General features: G+C 45.5%; 1 protein-coding gene across 1 annotated transcript in view; it reads right to left on the bottom strand.

Annotated features, from left to right (window-relative positions):
* Window positions 1-369: 369 nt before the first annotated feature.
* Window positions 370-25835, bottom strand: part of KIF17 (kinesin family member 17) — a 40341-nt gene continuing 14875 nt past the window's right edge. The window contains exons 6-14 of the mRNA XM_032211298.1: window positions 25594-25688; window positions 22349-22496; window positions 17328-17410; window positions 15329-15468; window positions 11809-12040; window positions 10674-10932; window positions 7154-7227; window positions 4748-4868; window positions 370-1714 (exon numbers count right to left, since the gene is read on the bottom strand). Of these exons, the coding sequence (XP_032067189.1) occupies window positions 1518-1714; window positions 4748-4868; window positions 7154-7227; window positions 10674-10932; window positions 11809-12040; window positions 15329-15468; window positions 17328-17410; window positions 22349-22496; window positions 25594-25688 (1349 nt within the window). The 3' untranslated portion in view covers window positions 370-1517. The remainder of the gene's footprint in view (window positions 1715-4747; window positions 4869-7153; window positions 7228-10673; window positions 10933-11808; window positions 12041-15328; window positions 15469-17327; window positions 17411-22348; window positions 22497-25593; window positions 25689-25835) is intronic.

Raw genomic sequence — 25835 nt, 5'->3', positions numbered from 1 at the left:
TAGGCTACCTTGGGTTGCGAAGCAATCAAGCTGAAGTTGTCTTAACAGACCGTTTATTATGTTCAGGGGAAAGGTGGATGTGAACAAATCAATAGCACAGAGCAGTGTCTAAAAGTAAAATATAAATTCCCCACAAATGGCAGCAATACTGATCTACACCCCCCACCCACCCCCACCCCCAAACAACCTTGATCTATTATTTTCAGCTGGTGAACTGTTGTGCAAATCCGAAGCTTGAGTTTTGCTGCTGGCTATGCAACTTGAAACAAGCTGATTTTTCCAGCTTCCTCTGGTCGGCTGAGAAGAAAGCGGTGGCTGTGACGTGGCAGTAGAGATGCTGTTACGAGGTTGTGTTTTTTTCCCCTTGCTATAGCGAGGAAGAAGGCAGTAGCAGATTCCAGACTGAAGTGATCTCAGGTTACCGAAGAAACACGGAAAACGGTATTTGGAGGGTTCAGGATGGCTACATTAAGACTTTAAAAAAAAAAAAAGAATTCACTCTGGTACCCAAATGCCAAAGGCAAAAAAAACCCCAATGAGACGTGTAATGTTTTGGGGAAAAGTTCTGAGTAGGATGATTTGGGAAAGGATTGTTAGGTAAAGTCCAAGTCCTCTCTCTCTCTCTATTTCTTCCCTCGGGTAAGAGCCATTCTACAGATGTATGGAGAATCACTAATAGATGCCAGAATGACCAGGAAGACAAAGAACCTCTTCTGAAGGACTATCAGAGCCAGCTCCTCCTGTCCTTCCACTTTCTCATTGCAACTGGCTTGGGACAGTAATTCTTGGACACTCATCCTTAGATCTCCACCCTAGATCAGCAGCGCACTCATATTTTCCCCAGGCAATTACTATTGCCCTGTTGGAAATAATAATCACCACTCACTCTTCACCCACAACCCGAATTAAGCAGCTTTGGTTCCATCCGTCTTTTCAGCTGAGTTCCCAATCTACTCAAGGAGCCTTCTCTTCTTGAGAGGTCCCTCATTCCTTCCATTTAAGATGAGGTAGAAACCTGTCTGTCCTCTCGCTCTTCCCGTGAATTCCAAAAGGAACAGCAGAATCAGGATCAAAGTGAGCAGGGAAGCCAATGATGTATCTGGCTATCTTGCCACTTCCAGGGACTTCCGACAAAAGAGAAGGGAAATGCGGGAGGTGGTGTGATGGAGAGGAGAGACGTTTATGGCCAGGAACTTCCACTCCGTGTGTCTTCTGGGAACTATTTCCCTTCCTGTTGCTGGTTTAGAGCAGTGATTTGGAGAGGAGGCACGGGCACGTGAGTACAAAATAGCAAAAGGAGGAGGTTGCGATATGAGGTGCCAGTCCCAACTTGAACATGGAGAGCTGATCAGACGAATGTTCTTCAGGAAGCACCTTTTAATTGCTTTCACTCTTCCCACACGGGGAAGAAAAGACTTGGGTTCTTGGAACTTCAGTAGTGGCCACCAACAAGATGCCAGTGAAGGAAAGCTAGTTATTGGCCAGAGAGAACAGCAGGCAGGCAACGGCTCCGTCAGTCAGAGGGGGTCACCATTCAGGTTGTTCCTGCTCTTCTTGCGTTTTGTCCTGGTTGAAGGAGAAGGGAAGTCCAGAGATTCCAGGCGGAAGGGGCGTGGCTGGGGCATCTCCACTGTCTGGGCAGCAGGAATAGCGATCAGGCTGGAAGTCAGCATGGAAGTGCTGTTGTTTAGTAAAGGAGGTGAGTTGTGGGAAACTGCAGGGGGGGGAAACGAAAATAAAAAAGAGGAGTTTAATTTCAGAAACATCAACCACAAAACCTCATTGTCCATCTTCCCCAAGAGAAATTGATCCAAATTTCTTGCCACAATGTTCTATATTCAGCTTGTGTGTGCAAAGTCTTTTAAAAAATTTTTGTACGATTACGTGATATATACAGGTGGTCCTCATTTAACAATAATACACGGGACTGGAATTTCTGTCGCTAAGCAACACAGTCATAAAGTGCAATGTCACATGACCACATCACTTACCAATAGCAATCCCAGGAGTCCCTGTTACTGTCATTACCTGAATCCCCCCAGGCATTAAGTGATAACCCACCCCAATCCAAGCCATCCCTGGGAGGCTGGTCCCTCCCAGCTCTGAGCTTCAGTAAGGCAAGAAGCTGCCTCCTATTGAATTCCTCTCCCCCCACACACACCTATTCCCCTCCCCATTTTCCCCTTTGGCCACCACTTTCAGGTCCCTACTTGAGTTGAGTTGAGTTGAGTTTATTATATTTCGATGCCGCCCTATTCCCCGGAGGGACTCAGGGCGGCTCACAACCAAGTTGGGGGAGGGGGGGTACAAATAAGAAAAAAAGAACACGAACAAAAACAATACCACAATTTAAAACACTCAACAACCATACCATTCGAGGGGGGGCAAAAACTCATTAGCCCCAGGCCTGTCAGAACAGCCAGGTTTTAAGGGCTTTGCGGATGGCCTGGAGGGTGGTGAGGGTCCGAATCTCCACGGGGAGCTCGTTCCAAAGGGCTGGAGCAGCCACAGAGAAGGCTCTCTTCCGGGTGGTCGTCAGTCGGCATTGGCCGGTAGATGGAATTCGGAGGAGGCCTAATCTGTGGGATCTAATCGGTCTATTGGAGGTAATTGGCAGCAGACGGTCTCTCAAGTATCCAGGTCTCTACTTCAGTCCTCGTGGCTGCTGCTGAGAAGCCACGTGCCACGGCCAGCCACACAAGGGCCATAGCACAAAGTCCCAGCTATGCCTGCTGTCCTGCATTCTGCACATCCTGTTGCTTCCAGCTGATTCTCCTTATGATGCTGACAAATCATAGGCAGCGTGGCCCACTGTGAGACAGAAGCTGGTCACCCCAGGACTTCTTCCTGAGGATGCGAGACCGTCTTCTGCCACATACCTCCCAGCGTCGATAAGATCTCACAGGATGGGCCTTCTCCGGGTACCGTCGACCGGACAATGCCGGCTGGCAACTCCTCGGGGGAGGGCCTTCTCTGTAGCTGCTCCGACCCTATGGAACGACCTACCCCAAAGAGATCCAGACCCTTCCCACTCTCTCGGCCTTCCGAAAGGCTAATAAAACCTGGCTATTCCGGCAGGCCTGGGGCTGTTGACCTCATGAATGTGGTCCAGCCACGCCTAGATTGAATGCATGACGTGTTTCTTTTTTAATCTGTTTCTCTTCCCTATTTTTAATTTTTATCCTTTTTAGAGTTGTATTCTGAAAGCCGCCCGGAGCCCTTCGGGATTGGGCGGCATATAAATTCATTAAATTTGAATTTGATGCACTTTCCATTCTCCAAACTGTGTGCCTCGTTTTGGTGATTTTGGGGTGGGGGGGGTTGGGCAGAAGTTTTCCAAAGGCTTTCTGAACATGGCAGGCCTTGAGGGGAGCAGAGCAGCAGGGAGGGCTGGTTCTTTGTGCTGTGGTGCTGGGATGGCAGGCCATGGCATAGGGCTTGAGGCAGTATTTGGTGGTGGCTGTGCTAGGGCTGAAGTAGGGTGGTGGCAGCCAGCTAAGACTGCTCTGCCTCTGTTTCGGTCCACCCCTGCCAAAGAATACCATCATGCAGAGCAGCCAAAAGGGCAGTGATGGGGAAAAAATAGGTGTGTGGGAGGAGTTGAAGTGCCCCTGCAGTCATAAGTGAGGCAAGCTTCCAAGTATCTCAATTTTGATCATGTCACTGTGAGAGCACTACAATGGCTATAAGTTCAGGGGCCAAACTTAAAGAACCAATCATTCAGTGCCACTGCAACTTCGAACACTTGTTGAACAAAAGGTGATTAAGCAAGAGGAACTACTTGCAACCAAGAATGGAATAGCTTAAACCAGTGTTTCTCAACCTTGGCAACTTGAAGATGTCTGGACTTCAACTCCCAGAATTCCCCAGCCAGCGAATGCTGGCTGGGGAATTCTGGGAGTTGAAGTCCGGACATCTTCAAGTTGCCAAGGTTGAGAAACACTGGCTTAAACGATAATGCGGAATTGATATCATGATTTCTCAGCCCTCCCACAAAGACAAAGACAAAATCTGCCAGTCTTAGGGACAGAGAAAATGATTTCTTCCCCCAGGGCAGAAATGTTAAGGGGAAAAAAAAAAGAATTTCTCTCTTTAGATGCCTCTGAGATTCTGGTAAGTGAAAGTGTAGTACTGTTCTGTAAAATTATGCAACACATGTGAGATGGTATTAAGCAGAGGTGGGTTCCTACAAGTTCACACCAGTTCGGTAGAACCGGTTCGTCAAATCTACCGAACCGGTTAGAAGAGGTTCCACCAGTGGACCCGGAAAGCAGGCCACACCTACAGAAGAGGTTCCAAAAAATTTTGAAACCCACCACTGACACACACACACACACACACACACACACACACACACACACTCACTCACTCACTCACTCACTCACTCACACAGAGAGAGAAAGAGAAAGAGAAAGAAAGGAAGAAAGTAATAAAGAAAAAAAGAAAAAAGAAAGAAAAAGTGAGAGAGAGATGAAAGAAAAAAAGGAAAAAGGGACAGACAAAAGGAAGGAGAGAGAGAGAGAGAGAGAGAGAGAGAGAGAGAGAGGGAGAGAGAGAGAGAAAGAAAGAAAGAAAACACATGGCCGGCAAGCCACTCCCACCAGGTCACATGGCCAGCAAGCCACTCCCACAAAGGAGGCCACACCCACAGAGTAGGTTCGGAAAATTTTTTGAAACCCACCACTGGTATTAAGGAGGTAATTTCCAAGAGAAAAAAAATAAATAAAGAGCACTTGAAGGGATTTACCTAGACTCTTCATGGGGTCAGCATTGAGAATCTGGCTGGCTCGTTTTGAGCGGAAGTAATTACTGGCAATGTTTTCACTGTCACTCTTGCTCAACATCAGCTTGTAGCGGTCTTCTTCTGGCTGAGAACAAAGACAAGAGACCAGGGTACCAGTTTATCCTCCTTCAGTTGAAGGAGAATCACAGTCCTTCTAATTTTTAATAACCAAGACTCAGATTCCAGCTGACCTGAGACCTCTGCCTTATCTTTTCAAGCTCTAATTCAGTGTTTCTCAACCTTGGCAACTTGAAGATGTCCGGACTTCAACTCCCAGAATTCCCCAGCCAGGGAGTTGAAGTCCGGACATCTTCAAGTTGCCAAGGTTGAGAAACACTGCTCTAATTTATTCTGCTATACCGCCTCCAAATGAAATAGTAATGGCACTTAGTGGAGGAACTAGAAACTTTTAATTGCAAGGTAATCTGCCCAGAAAGATTATTATTTATCTTTATTATTTACCAAAAAACCCGGTGTGCCCAAATATGGGAGGAAGCATACTGTTGATAAGTGAAGAGAACTTGTGGCTTAGATGCTAATACCTATATAATATAAATATATTATGATAATGGATTTACTTATATTTATTACACTCCAAAACAGTCATTTAAAGTGTTTTAGCTATACTTAATATCCTGCCTTCTGCAGCCCAGCAAGACAGATGTGAAAACAGAGGGAATAGTCTTCATCTAGATCTGATTCACGTTTGGCTGGGGTGAGATCCTTTGTCCCCTGCTCATATCCTACCGCATCCCTTTGTGGTTTTCTGAGATTGTAAATGTTGAGCCTTGAAAAGAGTTAGCCATGGAACCAGCAAGCGGAGTATAAGGGACATCCTAGGCTATTGGGACATTATCTTAGAGGCTGTAAGATTTAATAAGGGAACCCAACCCAACCAGATCAACCCAAAGTTACTGCTATTGCCATAGTTGTGTCTGGTGACCAGGAGGAGGCAGCAGTATCTGGCTCTGATAAATATAAGAATGAATCAATCTTAGCCCTCAGTTTTCCCACTAAGATCTTCTTCCAGTGATCAAGAAAAGACGAAGGCTGTGAATCAGGGGTGAGTTTCTCGCCCCGTTCCAACCGGTTCGGTTGGAACGGGGCCGGCGGCATCCTCGTGCACACGCACGGTGCACGCCTGCGTACTAGCGTCTGCGCGACGCTCCAGCTGCTCCTGGACGATCACGTAGGCGCTGTATGCGTCCTGCGCATGCGTGGAAGCGCAGAACTCATCAAAACCGGGTAAGGACTGCGGGCGGGCGGGTGCGCCTTTCACCGTTCCCGGAAGTTACTTACTTCCGGGTTCGGCGACCAACCGGTTTGCAGGGACCGCCGCGAACCGGTTGAAACCCACCCCTGCTGTGAATGCTGGTTCCACTCTTTTGTTCTTTATAAAAAGGGAAGAGTTCTCTCTTGAAGCAAATCATCCCAAGTTCACTTTTCATTTCATTCATCTACGTCAGGAATTTTTTGGCTTTTAACCCTTGCTTAGCTCTGCTCGAGTGATCATAAAGTCAGACTAGATGAGGGCGCTTTTTAAGAGGCTTTTTTAAACAGTTAAGCAGAGTCATCCATGGTGACTCTGGGAGCAACTAGCTCAGCCTGACCTCAGCTCTTGCCTTTTTCCTTTTACATTTTTTTTTCATGATGACAGTGGTGAGGCTCTGCCTCCCCTGACTGCAAGTCCCTGCCACCAACAAGAATTCACTTATTATGGTGTGGGAAGTCCTCTCTCAGGCTATTGGGGCAAGGTATATTTTCTCTTGCCCAAGTAGCCTGCAAAATCACTTCCCCTGTTAACAGACATCAAAGTAAGAGGTGTGTGTGTGTGTGTGTGTGTGTGTGTGTGTGTGTGTATCCACCCCAAAAGGGGGAAACTGTGGCAAGCCCCTCCCGTCCCAGAGCAAGGAACTATTTTGGAGATTTAAAAGAGGCAGAATATTATATTTCCCATGGGAGAAATGGGGAAACGTGTTCTTAATAACAGAAAGCAGTCCCAGTCTTTCTTAATATCTTCCAGCAGAGGCCTGAAGTCTTCAGAGATGGATATTTTGTGCCCATTAAGAAATCCAGGCCAATCTATTAATGTAGAAAACATCTTCAGCTCCAGGGGGTGAGATTAAGGACAGGACATGACTTTAACCCCATTCATTGAGAAAAGTGGAAACAATACCAATTCATTAAGAAAGGCAGGCTAGATAACAGGCAATAGACAGCAGGATAAAATGAATGACACTTGCCTGACAGAATTTTGGGCCAAGGAAGCCCATAATTAAGACCCATCAAGAGCCTTTGCGAAACAAGTAAAACCAATCAAATAATTAAAGCATACAAAACAAAGCAGCTGAGCACTCTTTTGAAACTTACCACTGTGGCCGACTCCCCATTCTCGGCCGATGAATTCTTCTTGCCCACTTTAGTCAGTGACATCGAAGAAACTGCTGTAAAAAACAACAACAGTGGCTCTCAGCTTCTTTAATATCAGTATCCCGGGCCTATATAGGGGACAAGGATATCCAGTGGACACAACACACACACCAGGGGTGGGTTCCTGCCAGTTCTAACCTCTTCTATAGAAGACGTTCCACAAATCTACCGTGCCGTTTAGAACCGGTTCCAGCTCCCTCCCCTGCCCATCTGCACCATGCTTGCCCCGCCCACCTCTCGCTGATTGGCTGGCTCACCAATCACCCTGCCCGCCTCTAAACCTTGAAGTCTTAAAGCTGTCAAGTTTGAGCATCCCTGGGGTTTTTTTTCTAAAGGGTTAGGGGTGCAAGGGTCTTGTAACTTGACAGCTTTAAGTCTTGCGTGCTTCAAATGCCAGAGTTTCTGAGCCAACATGCCTGGAGGAGGAATTCTGGGAGTTGAAGTCCACAAGTCTTAAAGCTGTTAAGTTTGGACACCCCTAGGTTTTTTTTTCTAAAGGGTTAGGGGTGCAAGGGTCTTGTAACTTGACAGCTTTGCACACTTCAATGCCAGAGTTCCCAAGCCAACATTTTGGTTGCTAAGCAAGAGTGTTGTTCAGTGAGTTTCACCACACTTTACAAGTTGGCCATGCCCACCCAGCTACATGTCTCCCAAGCCACTCCCACCCAGTCACATGTCTCCCAAGCCACTCCCACCCAGTCACCTGGCTGGCAAGCCACTCCCACCCGGTCACCTGGCTGGCAAGCCACTCCCACAAAGCAGGCCACACCTACAGAAGAGGTTCTAAAAAAATTTGAAACCCACCACTGACACACACATGCTCCTGTTTACCCTTTGAATGGCTTTAGAATGTTTTAGCATTACACAAACTTTAAAATGCTGCAAAGCAAAGCACCATTTTCTGTTTCTAAGAACAGATCTGTGTTCCCAAAGGACAATCTGAGGTTTTGGAAATGGTCTTCCAGAACAGAAGTCGTGGGACATCGTGATATGGGCCCTATGGGGCTGGAGAAGAGAGCACATTCTTTAGTTTGCCTTCTTGTAAATGACAATGCAGGCAATGGCAGGGATTTTCTGAATGCCCAGGAAGCTATTAAAGGCTATTCTAGGCTTTGGGATGGAGTGTTGGATTGGGAAGTGTGCTTTATCTGTTATCTTTGGGCCACCCATTGTGATGTACCCGTGGTTCGTCCATGAGGCCAATGTGGAGAAAAGACATGGACACGAGTTTTCTCGGGATGGAGCGACCCAGATTGGACCTGGGCAGCCCCTTTTATTGAGATGAGACAAAGGCAGGAGGAGCAATCAGCATGTGATTTAAGATAGCCTGTCAAACTACAATTGCTAATCTACTGCTCAGGGAAGTTCTGTCTATATATGGTCAAATCCTGGGCGTCGTTGGGTAAGGCACATCTAGAGTGAACTATCAGGATGTTATGTTGTACTATCAGGATGTTATGGAGTACTATCAGGATGTTCTTTAGGAGTTTGTTTTTTCCTATGTGGTTCAGCGTGGCTGCGCATGCTCTGTTATGCACTGGGCTATGGGTGATCGCCACACCTACACAAAGAGTTATATGACAACAACCCATGATCTCGTGTTGTTGTTTTTTTCCTTACTTTTAATTCCAAGTCACCCAGTCTTGGCAGTCAGGCAGACTTTAAACTGGATGGGCCGATGGGTGGATACATAAAAAATAGAGAGTGCCACTTGCTGAATTATAAAAATAGGACTTTAACTATACTTACACATAAGCATATGGCGAATAAAATACAAATGCTAAACTACACTAAAGGCTCTCCTAATTCTAATCCCTCTTGCTTTGACAGATTTCCAGTTTTGTTTCATTCCAGTTCCTGGCTTATTTTTTAATTATTATTATTATTATTTGAATAAATCCTACTTGTCTAGGTTGACCTAAATGACCGTTTACAATCTTTAATTGCTACATTCATCCAGTAAACCAAACCAACAGTTCATATTTGGGATTAGCATGTAGGTAGTCCTCGATTTATTATCACAATTGGACCCCAAAATTTCTGTTGTAAAGGGAGACATTTCTTAAGTGACTTTTGCCCCGTTGTGACCTCTCTTGCCACAATTGTTAAGTAAATCACTGCAGTTGTTAAGTTAGGAACACAGTCGTTAAGTGAATCTGACTTCCCCACCGACTTTGTTTGTCGGAAGGTCGCAAATGGTGCGTACATGACCCTGGGGCACCTCAACTGTCATAAATATGAGTCAATTGCCAATCCTCTGAATTTTGACCATGGACTTTTTTCAACTTTCAACTTTTAATAGATTTGTATGCCGCCCAGAGATGCTGGAGATGCTGAAATGGTCACAAGTGTGAAAAATGGTTGTTAAATCACTTTCTTCAGTGCCGTTTGTAACTGCAGATGGTCATTCAATGAATTGAACAATTAAATGAATGGTTGAGGACCACTTGTACTACATGAATTAGTCTAGGAAGTTGGTGGAATGCATTTGCCTAGTCTAGAGAATTTTTTCTTGCCTGAGTTGAGAGTCTGGAGCAATTCTATCCAGATGATTACACTGTAGTGCAGTGGTGGGTTTCAAAAATTGTTCAAACCTACTCTGTGGGTGTGACCTCCTTTGTGGGAGTGGCTTGCAGCTCATGTGACCTGATGGGAGTGGCTTGCCGCCCACCTTTCTTGCCACAATTGTTAAGTAAATCACTGCAGTTGTAAAGTTAGGAACTCTCCCCGGAGGAGAGCCTTCTCTGTGGCTGCTCCGACCCTCTGGAACGAACTCCCCGTGGAGATTCGTACCATCACCACCCTCCAGGCCTTCCGCATAGCCCTTAAAACCTGGCTGTTCCGACAGGCCTGGGGCTAAAGACTCGCTGCCCCACTTCGAATGGTATGATTGTTGTGCTTTTAACTATGTATGGTTTCTATGTTTTTGTAACTCTGTTTGTATTTCCCCTCTCTTTTTGAGTTGTGAGCTGCCCTGAGTCCCTTCAGGGAAAAGGGCGGCACACAAATAAATTAAACCAAACCAAACCAAACCATGTGACCGGATATGAAGATGACGACGACACTTGTCAGAACCACCTTAAATTACCTCACACACAGCACTGGCATGCATAAGAATAGGATGTAAACTTGTTTTTTAAAAGGCATCTTTGGTTTGCGTTAAAACAACTTCAACACACGCAATGTTCTGATTGCACCACAAACGCAGCAGTCATCCTTACCTTTCACAGAGGCACTGAGTTTTATAAATAGGAGCATGATAGTGTAGAATAATCATATCCAAGGACCAGTGGTGGGTTTCAAAAAATTCTGGAACCTCTTCTGTAGGTGTGGCCTGCTTCCCGGGTCCACTGGTGGAACCTCTTCTAACCGGTTCGGTAGATTTGATGAACCGGTTCTACCGAATAGGTGCGAACTGGTAGGAACCCACCTCTGCTGTAGTGCCTGGAGCTTCTCTTACCTGCAGGGAGGCTGGTCTTCTGAGTGACAGGCTCTGGGATCTTCCAGCAGCTTGATTCCTCATCCCAGGTGGACTCCCGCTTGATTTTATCAAAATTGCTATAAGTGCAGTCCCGTCGTATGAGGGGCTGCACTTGGTCCAGGAGCTGCTGGAAGAGCAGGAGTTCTCGCTCCTGGCGGCGGATGGTGGCCAGGTAATCAATCCTTTCCAGCTCAAACTCTGACTGTAGATCTTTGATTTCAGTCTCAGCCACCCGCAGCTGGGAAGGAGAGAATTGTTGGGTAAAAGCATAGTAGATGTTTTATAATCAATTTAATATACGGTATGTCCCACTCTGGGTAAGGCAACGGGCATGCGGCATCATGTAAAAAGCCAAAAGATAAGCACCCGAATATAATACTAACAGCATCTTCATACCAATTATCTAAATCAGGAACATATGGAGATACACAAAAAAAGCATAATGCTTCTTAATCAGCCTAAATACGTGGCACGACAAAACCGCGCTCCACTAAAGCGCGCCCGATTAAACCGCATCGCTGACGTCATCAGCAGCGTGACAACAGCGACCGCAGAGAAAAAAGGGCGCTTTAAAAAGCGCTTTGAAAGCAAGCCGATTCAAGTTAAGGTAAGGGTTAGGTTTAGGGTTAGGGTTAGGTTAAGGGTTAGGGTTAGGTTTAGCGTTAGGTTAAGGGTTAGGTTTCGGGTTAGGTTTCGGGTTAGGTTTCGGGTTAGGTTTCGGGTTAGGTTTCGGGTTAGGTTTAGGGTTAGGTTTAGGGGGGTTAGGTTTAGGTTTAGGGGTTAACTTTAGCTTTAGCGTTCACAGCGTGCTTTTTTCGTCGCGCTGTGACGACGTCAGCTACGCGGTTTCGTCGAGCGCACTTTAGTCGAACGCGGTTTTGTGGTGGAACCGCCTAAATAAAGAAGCATGACAGTGAAACTGGTGTAGCCCAACACATGGATCATGGATCAGGATCCAACACATGGATCAGTCCTCGATTTATGACCAAGTCAGTGTCTGGGTCCTGACCTATGTGTTGAAAACCAGTGCTTAAAAAAGAAACTTCTTAAACTTGTGCACCTCCGGCCATTTCATACTCGAAACGGACTGGAAATAAATAAAAGCATAGATCACCTTTTCCTTTATCTTTTCCAGCAATCGACTTTTGGCTCGCACTTCCTCCTGGATAGAGTCGTAGACGTTGAGCAGGACCCAGTCGCTGCTGTCCTCATCTGATTTCTGCAGAGCTTCCAGGAGCTGCTGCTTCCGCTCATCCGCAATCTTCTTCCGACGTGTATGCTTCTCCTTCAGGTCTTTGTTCTTGGCCTGTTCTCCGCCAACCACCTGTTGCTCTAGCATCTGCAGTCTAAGAGGCCAGAGAGTCATCTTAACTTTAGGGGTTCACCGACAAATGCGTGCACGATAAAAGCACACCGACAAAACCGTGGCGAGAAAACCGTGATGTCAAAATCGCGCCCACAACAGCGGGCCACAACAGCGCGCCAACAAAAGCGTGCCATCAACAAACAACGCGAAAACAAGGTAATAACCCTAACCCTAACCCTAACCCTGAACCTAACCCTAAACCTAACCCTAAACTTAACTCTGAACCTAACTCTGAACCTAACCCTAAACCTAACCCTAACCCTAACCCTAACCCTAACCCTGAACCTAACCCTAAACCTAACCCTGAACCTAACCCTAACTAAACCTAACCCTAACTCTGAACCTAACTCTGAACCTAACCCTAACCCTAACCCTAACCCTAAACCTAAACCTAACCCTAAACCTAACTCTGAACCTAACCCTAACCCTAACCCTAACCCTAACCCTGAACCTAACCCTAAACCTAACCCTGAACCTAACCCTAAACCTAACCCTAAACCTAACCCTGAACCTAAACCTAACCCTGAACCTAACCCTAAACCTAACCCTAAACCTAACCCTGAACCTAAACCTAACCCTGAACCTAAACCTAACCCTAACCCTAACCCTAACCCTTACCTTAACCCTAATCGCGCTTTTGTCGGCGTGCTGTTGTGGGCGCGCTGTTGTGGGCGTGATTTCGACATTGCGGTTTTCTCGCCGCGCTTTTGTCGTGCACACATTTGTCAGGTCACGAACTTTAGGCACGTCTTTTAAAACCCTTTCTAAACTCGGGGATCCTTCCACCATGAAGGGCCTGTTGAGAACCCCTGAAGTCTGCGGCCTCTGTGCTACACGATGGAAAAGCCCACTAAGACTGGACCACCTGCTGCAGAAAAAAAGTTGAACAGGGCAGGCAAGCTGTTTTGTCATGTCAGTGACTTTTGTTACTGATCTTGAGACCGCAAAATATTTCAGCAACTCCAAATGGATAGTTTGGAAGTGAATGAAGTACCACACCAGTTAAGAGCATTTCAGCAAGGCAGAGTTAAGTGCTACCCATTCATCTTCGAGTCGGCAGAAAATTATACTGACATGAAATTGACGGGATCTTTTGCCTTATCCTGCTTTCAACGCTGCTTGTTCAAATCACTACAGTCACCTAAAAGTATAATGGGTTTACACATTGCGGGGCTGCCCTTGGGGGGTGGCAAAATAAGGGGGGACTCTGCTTTAGCACTAGTGCAGCTAAGAATGATTTCTCACTCATAGGCTGAGAAAAAAAATGAACATCATGGAGATGTGTTGTGGCCCAGCAGGAGCCGTTGGAGCTGCCACCAGACTCCGACAGCGAGGGCCCCTGCGAGTCGGCTCTGGAGGATGTGGAGGACCCTCGACAGGGTTCCGACTCCAAGCAGGACGCAGAGAGGCTGGTTGGCAACCAGGAGGCAACTGAGCCTTGGACTAGTGGGGAGGAGACAAGGGAGAGTGAGCCGGAGGCCAGTAGTGAGTTGTTCCTGGATGCACGCCATCGAAGAGCTAATAGGTGTTAGGAACAATTACGCAATTACAGGAGGTTATTGCAATCAGTCTCCTCCCCACTGGTCCAAGGCTCAGGCGCCTCCTGGTGGCCAACCAGCCTCTCTGCGCCCTGCTCGGAGTTGGAACCCTGTCCAGGGTCCTTCACATCCTCCAGAGCCGACTCATAGGGCCCCTCGCTGTCGGAGTTTGGTGGCAGCTCCAATGGCTCCTGCTCCACCACAATAGATATGTATGCCAGGACCCCAAGACAAGCTGAACTGTAACTAGAATGTAAGTTTTCTTCAGTCAATGTTCAGAAACATCCTAGATTTACAGAGACAATCTGCAAGAGAGCGTTCCCCAACTCCAAAGCAAAAGAGGTCTGCCTCATGTACTTGGGTGCCTCATGCATTGCAAACCGAGGCCAATTGGAGGGTCCTTAATTTTTTCCTGAGAACGTAAGTACCTAAGCAACACTGTGCTGGATTGGATGCCTGGCCTATCTATAGCAATAGCAATAGCAGTAGACTTATATACCGCTTCATAGGCCTTTCAGGCCTCTCTAAGCGGTTTACAGAGAGTCAGCATATTGCCCCCAACAACCATCCGGCTCCTTATTTTACCCACCTCGGAAGGATGGAAGGCTGAGTCAACCCTGAGCCGGTGAGATTTGAACCGCTGACCTGCTGATCTAGCAGTAGCCTGCAGTGCTGCATTTAACCACTGCGCCACCTTGGCTCAGTGGTTAAATGCAGTCCAGCAACCTGCTTTTACAATGGCCAGCCAACTGCACAAAGGAACCATAGGTCAACAGATGGCCTTCAAGGGGCAGGCATGCTGCCATCAAGTCAAATAACCATTTTATTTCCATGACTTCCCTGAACTGATCCAACCCATCTTGGAAACAGCCAAGCTGATAGCCAGCAACAACTTTTATTCCATATTCTCTAACCAGTTGCATCTCTTCTGCCCAACACTGATTGCAGTCTAGAACATCTAATTCCAAGTTAGAACACTAAATACGTACCTAGAGACAGTAAGGGAGAGATCGGGAAGAAGATACCAAATTCAAATATCACAAAACTTCAGACTAATCAAGCCTAGGTACAGTTAGGGTAAGGACTCTAATTTGACCCAATTTGTCTCATTTATTTTCACTGTGAAAAATTTTTTAAAGTTTTTTTTTTTAAAGCTGAATTGTTTTCCTTTATAGCAATAGCAGTTAGACTTATATACCGCTTCATAGGGCTTTCAGCCCTCTCTAAGCGGTTTACAGAGTCAGCATATTGCCCCCAACAACAATCCGGGTCCTCATTTCACCCAACTCGGAAGGATGGAAGGCTGAGTCAACCCTGAGCCGGTGAGATTTGAACAGCCAAACTGCTGAACTGCAGTCAGCTGAAGTAGCCTGCAGTGCTGCATTTAACCACTGCGCCACCTCGGCTCTCAGTTGCATCTCTTCTGCCCAACACTGATTTCAGTCTAGAACATCTAATTCCAAGTTAGAACACTAAATACGTACCTAGAGACAGTAAGGGAGAGATCGGGAAGAAGATACCAAATTCAAATATCCCACAACTTCAGACTAATCAAGCCTAGGTATAGTTAGGGTGAGGAGTCTAATTTGACCCGATTTGTCTCATTTATTTTCACTGTGAAAAATATAGTGGTTTTTTTTTAAAAAGCTGAATTGTTTTCCTTTAAATAGCAACAAGAGGCATTCATAAACCCCATTCCTTTGTCTCTGTCTGTCTTCTCAGTTACTGACCTGGCAAGTACTTCCTGCTGGTTTATAGGTATAAGAATGTCTTCAGCTACATCAGTCCCAGGCCCAGGTGTGTCTGGTCGAAAAACTTTCCTCACTTGCTGGTCCACTGGAAGAGCAGGTGACTCCTCCATATTGGACTCCTGAGCACAAAAGAACACGGTTGTGGGAGCGATATACATTAGGTCTGGTTGGCAGAAATCTGTACTTACATGCCTCCTAAAGGAAAATGGGGCAGAATAAATCAAGGTGGGCTAAATTTGTAGAATTAAGTCTAAAAGTCAAAGCTGATTGGAGCATACCGCAGCTGCTTCCTATCATCCAGTGGTGAGATTCAAACAATTTAACAACCGGTCCGCTGCCCTAATGACCAGCTGGGTAGGTGGGGCTCAGTGGTCATGTGACTGGGTGGGTGTGGCCAACTCAATGTCACTCAGGTCGATGGGCGCTTCGCCTTAGCTGTTACAATGTCATAAGGGTTAACCGGAGAGGCAGTTTCTGTAAGCAGGGCAATAAAGATGAGGCTGGAAAAAAATGGATTGACTATATTCAAAATAAATATGGGTCTAGGAAATTTCAGATAGCTTATGATTAAGATCAGAAATGATACAAATAGTTTATATTTGGCCTAGCAAGGAGGAGCTAAGCTCAATTCAAAGACGTTATTAATTTTCTACTTTCTCTTTAAGTATATCTTAAACTGTTTTTGTTAAAGATTTATACCTTGTATTGGTTCTGGGAAGTCAGGGGGGGGGAAGGTTGGGGGGTTGGGGTGGGAGGGTGGGAGGGAGCGGAGTTTACTAAGTTGGAGGAGGGGTGTTGGATTTTAAGGTATTATGATTGTACATGTATACTGCTATTTTTTTATGTATATTGAAATGGAATTATAAATACCATCAACACAAAAGGGAGTTTGCTCAGAAGCTGAAATACATCAAGTGAATTAGAGGAAGAGTGGGAAGCAGAGGAGAGAAGAAAGATAGGAAGAGAGGGATAGTAGAGAGGGTGAAGGGGGAAGATGAGGTGTATAAGGAGGAGTGGTAAGGGGAGAGAGGAGAAGGAGAAAGGAAGGGGAAGTAGAGTAGAAAACGATGGAGGGAAGAAAGGATGTAGAAAGAGGGAGGAGAGAGGGGGAAGAAAGTGTCGGTTAAGGTATAAATATGGTGTATGGAGAGCAGAAGAGCCAATAACTGGTTTTTTTCCCCCTTTGGTAGTTGATGGTAAGATGAATTGATGTAATTACTTAATAATACAACATGATATTGACTATGTAATAGTATACATGTGATTATATGCTATGAAAATGGAAAATGGAAAATAAAAAAATTTTCTATGCGAAAAAATAAATAAAGATGAGGCTAGAAACAACACCAGAATGTTTCCTTCCTGCCTTCCTTACAGGATTAGCCCTGTAAAATGGGGAAAAAACAAAAGGAGATTTCTTCCAACAACCGGTTCTCCCAACTGCTTAGAAAGTTACTGAAAGTTGCTGAATCCCACCACTGCTATTATCTTTGGTTTTGATGTTGTCAGACGTCAGCCCTACCCATGCAGGGGGAAAGGAAGAGCAAATAATCTAATCTACGTTTGTTGAAGATGCTCCAAACCGAAAAGCCATCCAGCTGTTGACCTCACAACGCTCGTGTAATCGGAATCAGACTAAGATGGAGCATTTTCAAGATGTGTAACACCCATGTCCCTCCCCTCCTACATATGCAATCAATGACGTGCGGTGAGGTTTATGGCTGGTGAGGCAAGCGGGCAAAAGCCGCCCGGCCACCCCGGCGCTATGTCTGACATAGAGGCGGGACGCCATGTACGACATAGAGGACATGTATGACACACACATCTTCCCTCTCTGCCAACTAGGTCAGTTCAGAGCTACTAGTACAGTGTTTCTCAACCTTGGTGACTTTAAGTCCTGTGGACTTCAACTCCCAGAATCCCCCAGCCAGCATAGCTTTATAACGAGGACACAGAGTTCCATCAGGCAGAATACTACCTTAGCTGACAATTCAGTATCTGCGACAGGGATGAAGGGTGAAGGAACTTGATCACAGAGAGCTTCAGCTGACACTGTCATTTCTAGGACAAACAGAAGATGGAGATAAAATAAGAAAGACATTAGGAGAAAGCTCTGTTAACCCTTTGTGGTTGGAATTTATTTGGAGAGGCATTTTTAAAAAAACATCTAAGCTTCCTGAAGGGCCAGGCAAACATTCGGGGCCTCCTCATTGCTTTGAAGTCTCTATGAAGAGACAAAGGGTGATAATTGTTTAACAACTCTCACCGATTCACTGGATCACCTTTCCAGAGTCTATCCTGGTTATATCCAGGTGACTTATAAAACGTTGTAATATGCTTTATATGAGTGCCTTTGATCAAAGTTTGGGAGCTTCAATCACTCAAAGAAGCAGCACTTCCAGCTTATTTGGGCAGTCTAGGCTGGGTCAAATTTTTTAACTTTCATTTTCCAAATATTAGCAATAGCAATAGGAGTTAGACTTATATACCGCTTCATAGGGCTTTCAACCCTCTCTAAGCGGTTTACAGAGTCAGCATATTGCCCCCAACAATCCGGGTCCACATTTTACCCACCTTGGAAGGATGGAAGGCTGAGTCAACCTTGAGCCGGTGAGATTAGAACCGCTGAACTGCAGATAACAGTCAGCTGAAGTGGCCTGCAGTACTGCACCCTAACCACTGTGCCACCTCGGCTCTGGGATGCCTTGGGGCAGGGGTGTCAAACTTGCATTGTCACATCGTTGTCAAGTGACGTATAGTGACTTCCCCCCCCCCCCTTCACTAAACCAGGGTGGGCGTAGCCAACGCATTATGCATCCATCCGCCCTGCAGGCCGTGATTTTGACACTCCTGCCTTGGGGACTGTAAAGATATTGTGGTTACTTTAGTTTAGCTTAGTTTAGTTTTATTAAACTTGTATGCCGCCCTATTCCCCGAGGGGACTCAGGGCGGCTAACAAACTAAATAGGGAAAGGGGAAGTACAAAAAACAAGAAGACAAGACAAATACAAAAAAACAAATTAAAAACTCGTCAACAGCCGCAACAATTCAAGTGGGGCTGGGAACTATCATCAGCCCCAGGCCTGCCGGAACAGCCAGGTTTTAACGGCTTTGCGGAAAGCCTGGAGGGTGGTGAGGGTCCGGATCTCCATGGGGAGATCGTTCCAGAGGGCCGGAGCAGCCACAGAGAAGGCCCTCCCCCGGGGGGGTCGACAGTCGACACTGGCTAGTTGATGGAATCCGGAGGAGGCCTAATCTGTGTGATCTAATGGGTCTATGGGAGGTAATTGGCAGGAGGCGGTCTCTCAAGTACCCAGGTCTGATACCATGTAGGGCTTTAAAAATAACGACTAGCACCTTGAAGCGCGTCCGGAGCCCAACAGGCAGCCAGTGCAGCTCGCGGAGAATAGGTGTAATGTGGGTGTACCGAGGTGCACCCACAATCGCTCGCACGGCTGCATTCTGGACAAGCTGAAGTCTCCGAATGCTCTTCAAGGGCTGCCCCATGTAGAGTGCTTGGTAATTACCTACATAAATATCATGATTTTTAAACATTTTGTTTCATTTATGCGCAGTCTAATTTAACCTATAACTCCTGCAAAACATCAGTTGCCACAGGTTCTCTAGGAATGAGGATAAAAACTAAGAGTCCTTCGGGATCCCGGAGTCCTTCGGGATTGGGTGGCATATAAATTTTATTAATAAATAATAAAATAAATAAAGTCGTGGCTGGTGCCATTTAGGCATCAGCACTTCAATCTGAATGGTCTTAATTCACAAGATCCCAGTAGTAAAGAAGTAAAAAAAATTAACCGGAGCAACGGGTTACTCCAACACTGCACTGTTCATCTCTTCCGAAAGCCAAAGCAAGAAAAACCCCCACTGGATCTCCCCAGAACACAGTCTAAAATCTGAGGAAGGGCATTGGGTTTATTGCGCCAATGAGTTCAGCTAATCACCTTCCTGTTGGCAGGGAGAATGTTCCCCGGCTGGCAAAGGCAGTACTTGGGTGTTAGCAGATGGCAGCTGCAATCAGTAAAATCAAGAAGATGGTAGCATAATCTGCTTCTGCAATATGACAGGGAATCTGCTGGGGAGGGGGGCTGTAGCACACATGTGCATAAGCTTACCATTCATTGTCCAGGATAAAGAGTTTTGCCGTACCTCAAGACAACATTGACCCTATCAATTTTCTCTGGCACTTTTGAACAGATATTAAAATATTAGACATAATGTATTATGGAGTTTTGCTAGTCAGGAAGAAGGCAAAGTCTCTCCCCCCCCCCCTCTCTCTCCTGTCTTTCTTTCTTTCTTTCTGTCTGTCTCTCTCTCTCTCTCTCTCACACACACACACACACATACACACACCACCCCACACCACCAAAAAAAATCTAATTTCCTGGAATGTTCAATGTTATTCAGCAGATCCTCCGTCATTAAAATTCTGAGAAGCTTTGCAGTCCCTTCTTTCCCCTTTATAATCTTCCTTAAGTGCCTTGATTTATGATTAGGATTTTCAATATGACTACTACTACTATGATGATGATGATGATACTTTAAGTCTAGCAGTCTTTTGTAATCTCTGCTGGCAAGACATGACAGAATGTTTATGGAAGTTTTGCCTTGGATGTCTTATTGTCTCGGGCTGAATGGGACAAGACATAAGACCGAGGTGGAGCAGTGGTTAGAGTGCAGTACTGCAGGCCACTTCAGCTGACTGCTATCTGCAGTTCGGTGGCTCAAATCTCACCGGCTCAAGGTTGACTCAGCCTTCCCTCCTTCCGAGGTGGGTAAAATGAGGACCCAGATTGTTGTTGGGGGCAATATGCTGACTCTGTAAACCGCTTAGAGAGGGCTGAAAGCCCTATGAAGCGGTATATAAGTCTAATTGCTATTGCTATTGCTAAGACAGCTGAGTTACGGCTTCATTACCCTTCTCCTTCTCCGTTATTTCCCTGTTTGTCTCGGGATAATTCTCTAGCTTCCTCTGCGCATTGACAGATGACTTTACACCCATTTACTGATCTTACAGTAAAACAGTTGCAAATTTTCATTTCATAATATTCATAGGATGCAAGAGAAGCTCAACAGAAGATACTGCGACTTTATTTACATCTGTTTGGGGTGTTTCAATCTAAAATTACTAAAGTAGTGTCCTGATAGGGGTTCTCAGTTCCTCTTTCCATCCCTGACTTTGGTCCACAGCAGTGTTGTTCAGGCTGCCTGAGGTTTTCATGCTCTTCCTGTGTTTTGTTCCATCACAAGGTTCTTCACTGGCCCCCTTCATGAGTCAGAGTCTAGTTCAAATTATGGGTGCTTGCAATCAAATCCCCCCCCCCCAATTCATAATTCTGTATTTGTCTGCCTTGTTTTCTCCTGCTAGTTTTTTGTGTTCCCTGGGGGCAAGGTTGTCTTTTACTTTTAGGATTGCAATCTCTAGTCTCTGGGATTTCAGGTCTCAAGCCTGAAAATCTAGAAATCAACTCTCACCTTCTGTACCGCCCTAGCAGTATATAGCTAGTGTAGGAATTAAGTTTAAGTTTAATTAAGTTTAAGTTTATAGGCTGCCCAATCCCGGAGGACTCCAGGCGGCTTACAAAAGGGGAAAGAAAGGAAATAAAAGAAAATAAAAATAAAATAAGACAGGTTAAAAGCAACACAAATACATTCATTTCAGTCGGGGCTGGACCTCAACAATGAGGTCAACAGCCCCAGGCCTGCCGGAAAAGCCAGGTCTTGACAGCTTTTCTGAAGGCCATGAGAGTGGGTGAGGTCCGGATTTCTGGGGGTAGCTCATTCCAAAGGGTCGGAGCAGCCACAGAGAAGGCTCTCCTCCGGGGAGCTGCCAGCCGACATTGTCTGGCTGACGGCATCTGAAGGAGGCCAACTCTGTGGGATCTTACCAGCCTTTGGGAAGAATGTGGCAGTCTCACAGGTATGCTGGTCCTAAGCCATGTAGGGCTTTAAAGGTAATAACCAACACCTTGAATTGCATCTGGAGAACCATGGGTAGCCAGTGCAGCTCGCGGAGGATAGGTGTGACATGGATGTACCTAGGTACACCCAATATCGTTAGTGCGGCTGCATTCTGGACTAGTTGCAGTCTCTGAATGCTTTTCAAGGGTAGCGCCATGTAGAACTGTCTCCTTTAAGAAACTACCTCATGGGAAATGCAGACAGAGACTGCCTTATGGGAAATGTAGTTCCATGACATGTGATCTCATCTCTGTTTATGATTGGCCACCGGGGCATCTTGCCCACATGCAAAGTTTATAGCCAGGTAGTTCAATTGCTTTTGTGAACCGGAATAGCAGCATTCTACATCTCCACTCAGCATGGGGATAAAATCATCATCTTTTTACACTACGTGATGGGACAGATCATGGAAAGTCAGAAGAATCTTAACACTGAACTGTAAGTTTTGCTATTAAGGATGCCTGATAATAAACGTGGTCTGAAAGATATTCCTACCCAAGCAGAACCTTGTTGCCCGGGGCAGAACACCTCTTCATCTCTCCAAATGTTATGTTTTTAAAGACCCTTTTTATTTGACTAGTAGATTAGCATAGAGCTTGGTTATTTTACCCTGCTCAGAGTAATATGAGTACTTTCCAGGTTATTGTTAGGTTTATATTAATCATGGATGCACACATGTTCTGGAATATTTTGGGACATTCTTTTAATATGTACGGTTGTTACATTTGTTTTAATTCTAAATATTGATTTGACTGGTTGGTTGTTAGGTTATTAACTGATTTTAATGGTTGCAGTTTTGTAACTATTTTGTTTTTCTTTGGATTGGTACTGTGCCTTGATCAAGGCATGTAATAAGTAAGTATGCATATTTTCTAACTAAGAACAATTTACATTTTAATTATGATATTATAATTATTATAATCAGGTTACATTCTGCAACCAGAATCAAGTTTTGGATCCCCATCTTACCTACAATCTTATAAGACCCAAAGAACCTTTCACATGTACCTGTTCCACTTGTACCCACTTCTCCCCTGACACTTTCTTCCAAAGGGTGGAACTTCAGATCATAAGCATTCCTCAAGGCGCTAATGTCTTCTTCGAGCCGAAAACGAGACTCTTGTTCAGCTTCATATTCCGCCTTCAGCTGGGCCAGCTTCTCCTCATACTCCTGAAAATGTCAGGAAAATCAGCCAAGGCAATCTATTATAATGCATCTTTAAATCACCCAGAGTCGCTTTGTAGAAAGGGATGGGTGGCCTATACTGTAAATTTAATTAAAATAAATAATTAAAAAAACCTTCTAGACTACCTTGCCTTCTAGGGCAGGTGTTGTGGCCCAGCAGGAGCCATTGGAGCTGCCACTAGACCTCGACAGCGAGGGGCCCTATGAGTCGGCTCTGGAGGATGTGGAGGACCCTGGACAGGGTTCCGACTCCGAGCAGGGCGCAGAGAGACTGATTGGCCACCAGAAGGCACCTGAGCCTTGGACCAGTGGGGAGGAGACAAGGGAGTGTGATCCAGAAGCCAGCAGTGAGTTGTTCCTGGATGCACGCCATCGAAGAGCTACTCGGCGTCAGGAACAATTACGCAATTACAGGGGTAATTGCGCTCAGCTGGTGGTCATTAGGCTCCTCTCCAGACTATATAAAAGACTGCTTGTGACACGCCCTTCTTGCAGAAGTCAACGCATTGACTAAAGAGAGAACGTACTAACTTGGCAGGCGGGATTGCTGCCAAAGATTGTCTGAATTGCTGCCAAGGTTTGTCGGACTTGCTGCCAAGGTTCTTATCTGTTTGTTTGCTTGGCTTTCAGCCACCGAGATTCTGGTCTTGTTATTAAAGGACATTCCATTTAAGCTTGTCTCGGCATTCGTTACTGGACGGAGGAGGGGGCCAGAACAGGCAGGGATCTCCAACCTTGGCAACTTTAAGCCTGGCAGACTTCAACTCCCAGAATTCCCCAGCCAGGAATTATAGGCTTGCATTACAATTTATTTAGTGGGTGCTCACTTGCGGAATATTTTATAGAAGCTCAGTTTTGTGGCCTCAGCAAATGCAGTTTCGGCTAACCCAGAAAGCTAAGTGGGATTAGCCCTCGTTAATTTTGGATGGAAGCCACTTTGATTCTCCAGGGCTGTAAATTATAAGTTATTTCTAGAAAGCTAGCATCAGCCAATGTCCACAGAGAGCTAGCAATGCCTTAATTATGTTAAAATGGTCAAAAAAATAAAATAAACAGTGAACAATCTTTCAGAAGCCCCTTCTTTCTTGGCTGTGCCTATTGTTTTCTCAAAATGCTACATCTTGAAGTTCACAAACAGATAGCTGGGATCTAAAGAACGACAGTTTTCAGAGATAATGCTGTAGGGACATAATAATAGTAGAATAGGTAGAATGAAGGGACATAATAATAACTTGCTATTTCACTTCTATAAGAATTGCTTTGCTCCTGTCAGAATTATAATTGCCTTTGCCGTTTGTTTTTACCAGTGATGTAACTTCTGCTTGTTTTTCTGTACCACTCCACACCTGGTGGATATCTCTAGAAGCGGGGTTGCTTAGCATCCAGTCCCTCTGCTGCTAAGCGCTCAACCCCACTGTTCCTTGCTGCACAGCCAATGCAGGGTTACAAGGAAGGCATGGGCCAGAGGGCCAGAACAGGTATTCTGAAGTTATAAAAGCACACCATGCCCTCCCCAAGGCTATTCCTCACATGCATTGTATCTCTATGTTCTAGATATAGTTCAGTGGTGGGTTTCAAAAATTGTTCGAACCTACTCTGTGGGTGTGGCCTCCTTTGTGGGAGTGGCTTGCTGCCCATGTGACGGGGTGGGAGTGGCTTGCCGCCCATGTGACGGGGTGGGAGTGGCTTGCCGCCCATGTGACTGGATATGAAGATGCCGACGACACTTGTCAGAACCACCTTAAATTACCTCACACACAGCACTGGCATGCATAAGAATATGATGTAAACTTGTTTTTTAAAAGGCATCTTTGGTTTGCGTTAAAACAACTTCAACACCCGCAATGTTCTGATTGCACCACAAACGCAGTAGTCATCCTTACCTTTCACAGAGGCACTGAGTTTTATAAATATGAGCATGATAGTGTAGAATAATCATATCCAAGGACCAGTCAAAAAATTTTGGAAGCTCTTCTGTAGGTGTGGCCTGCTTTCCGGGTCCACTGGTGGAACCTCTTCTAACCGGTTCGGTAGATTTGACGAACCGGTTCTACCGAATAGGTGCGAACTGGTAGGAACCCACCTCTGATATAGTCCCACCCAGTATCTTGTTTTTGGCCAAAAATAAAATCTGCTTCTTTTTGCAAGCCTCATCTCGAGTCAGACTCTCTTTGGCATCTCAGTGGTTCGGGAAAAACTTCTGGGACCTTATGAGACCATCTTCCGAAAATATTTCCCAGGCAGAGGTGGGTTCCTACCAGTTCGCACCAGTTCAGTAGAATCGGTTCGTCAAATCTACCGAATCGATTAGAAGAGGTTCCACCAGTGGACCCGGAAAGCAGGCCACACCTACAGAAGAGGTTCCAAAAATTTTTGAAACCCACCACACAGAGAGAGAGAGAGAGAAAGAGAAAGAGAAAGAGAAAGAGAAAGAAAGGAAGAAAGAAAGAAATAAAGAAAAAAAGAAAGAAAAAGTGAGAGAGAGATGAAAGAAAAAAAGGAAAAAGGGACAGAGAAACAAAAGAAAGGAAAGAGAGAGAGAAAGAGAGAGAGAGAGAGAGAGAGAGAGAGAGAGAGGGAACACACATGGCTGGCAAGCCACTTCCACCAGGTCACATGGCCGGCAAGCCACTCCCACAAAGGAGGCCACACCCACAGAGTAGGTTCCAACAATTTTTTGAAACCCACCACTGTTCCCAGGGAACTTTTATTAACACCATCACTTTAATCTTTAGGCTCCTCCCAAAAATGAGAAACTCCTAAAGTAGCAGCATCTTTCTTTCAAACTCATGTAGAAGCCTCATGCACACGCACACCCACCCTCTTCTTTAATGAATCAATTTGAAATATGTGTTTTCAAAGGGGAAGAGCCTCATGATTCAGCTTCCCTTGTCGGGTGATTTTGTTATTCCCTAAAAGTCAGTTCACATGTGATCTGTACTAGGAAACCTTTATGGCTCTCAATCTGCCCTGCTGGCTAGGGCTTATGGGAGAATTAACCTATCTGGAAGATCAGATTGAGGAAAACTTCAGCGTAGAATTTCCTTCCCGTACCAGTGTTCAGAGGACACGGCCAACTTACTTCTCTGATTAGTTGCTTCTCTTTCTCAACATCCGTCTGGAATTCAGGAGCAAGTTCTAGCTTGTCCACAGGTTGAATAGCCTCAGGACATTCCACTAAAGGAAGGAAGGAAGGAAGGAAGGAAGGAAGGAAGGAAGGAAGGAAGGAAGGAAGGAAGGAAATACTGTAACTAAAAAGCAGCATGTCTTACAGACTTATCCACACTGCAGGATAAGGAGCAACCATTCCATTGCTCCTGTCCT

Source organism: Thamnophis elegans, chromosome 2 (assembly GCF_009769535.1).
Source record: "Thamnophis elegans isolate rThaEle1 chromosome 2, rThaEle1.pri, whole genome shotgun sequence".
Taxonomy (NCBI): Eukaryota; Metazoa; Chordata; class Lepidosauria; order Squamata; family Colubridae; genus Thamnophis; species Thamnophis elegans.
Note: the sequence above shows the minus strand (reverse complement) of the source record. Positions and strands in the feature narration are given on the sequence as shown.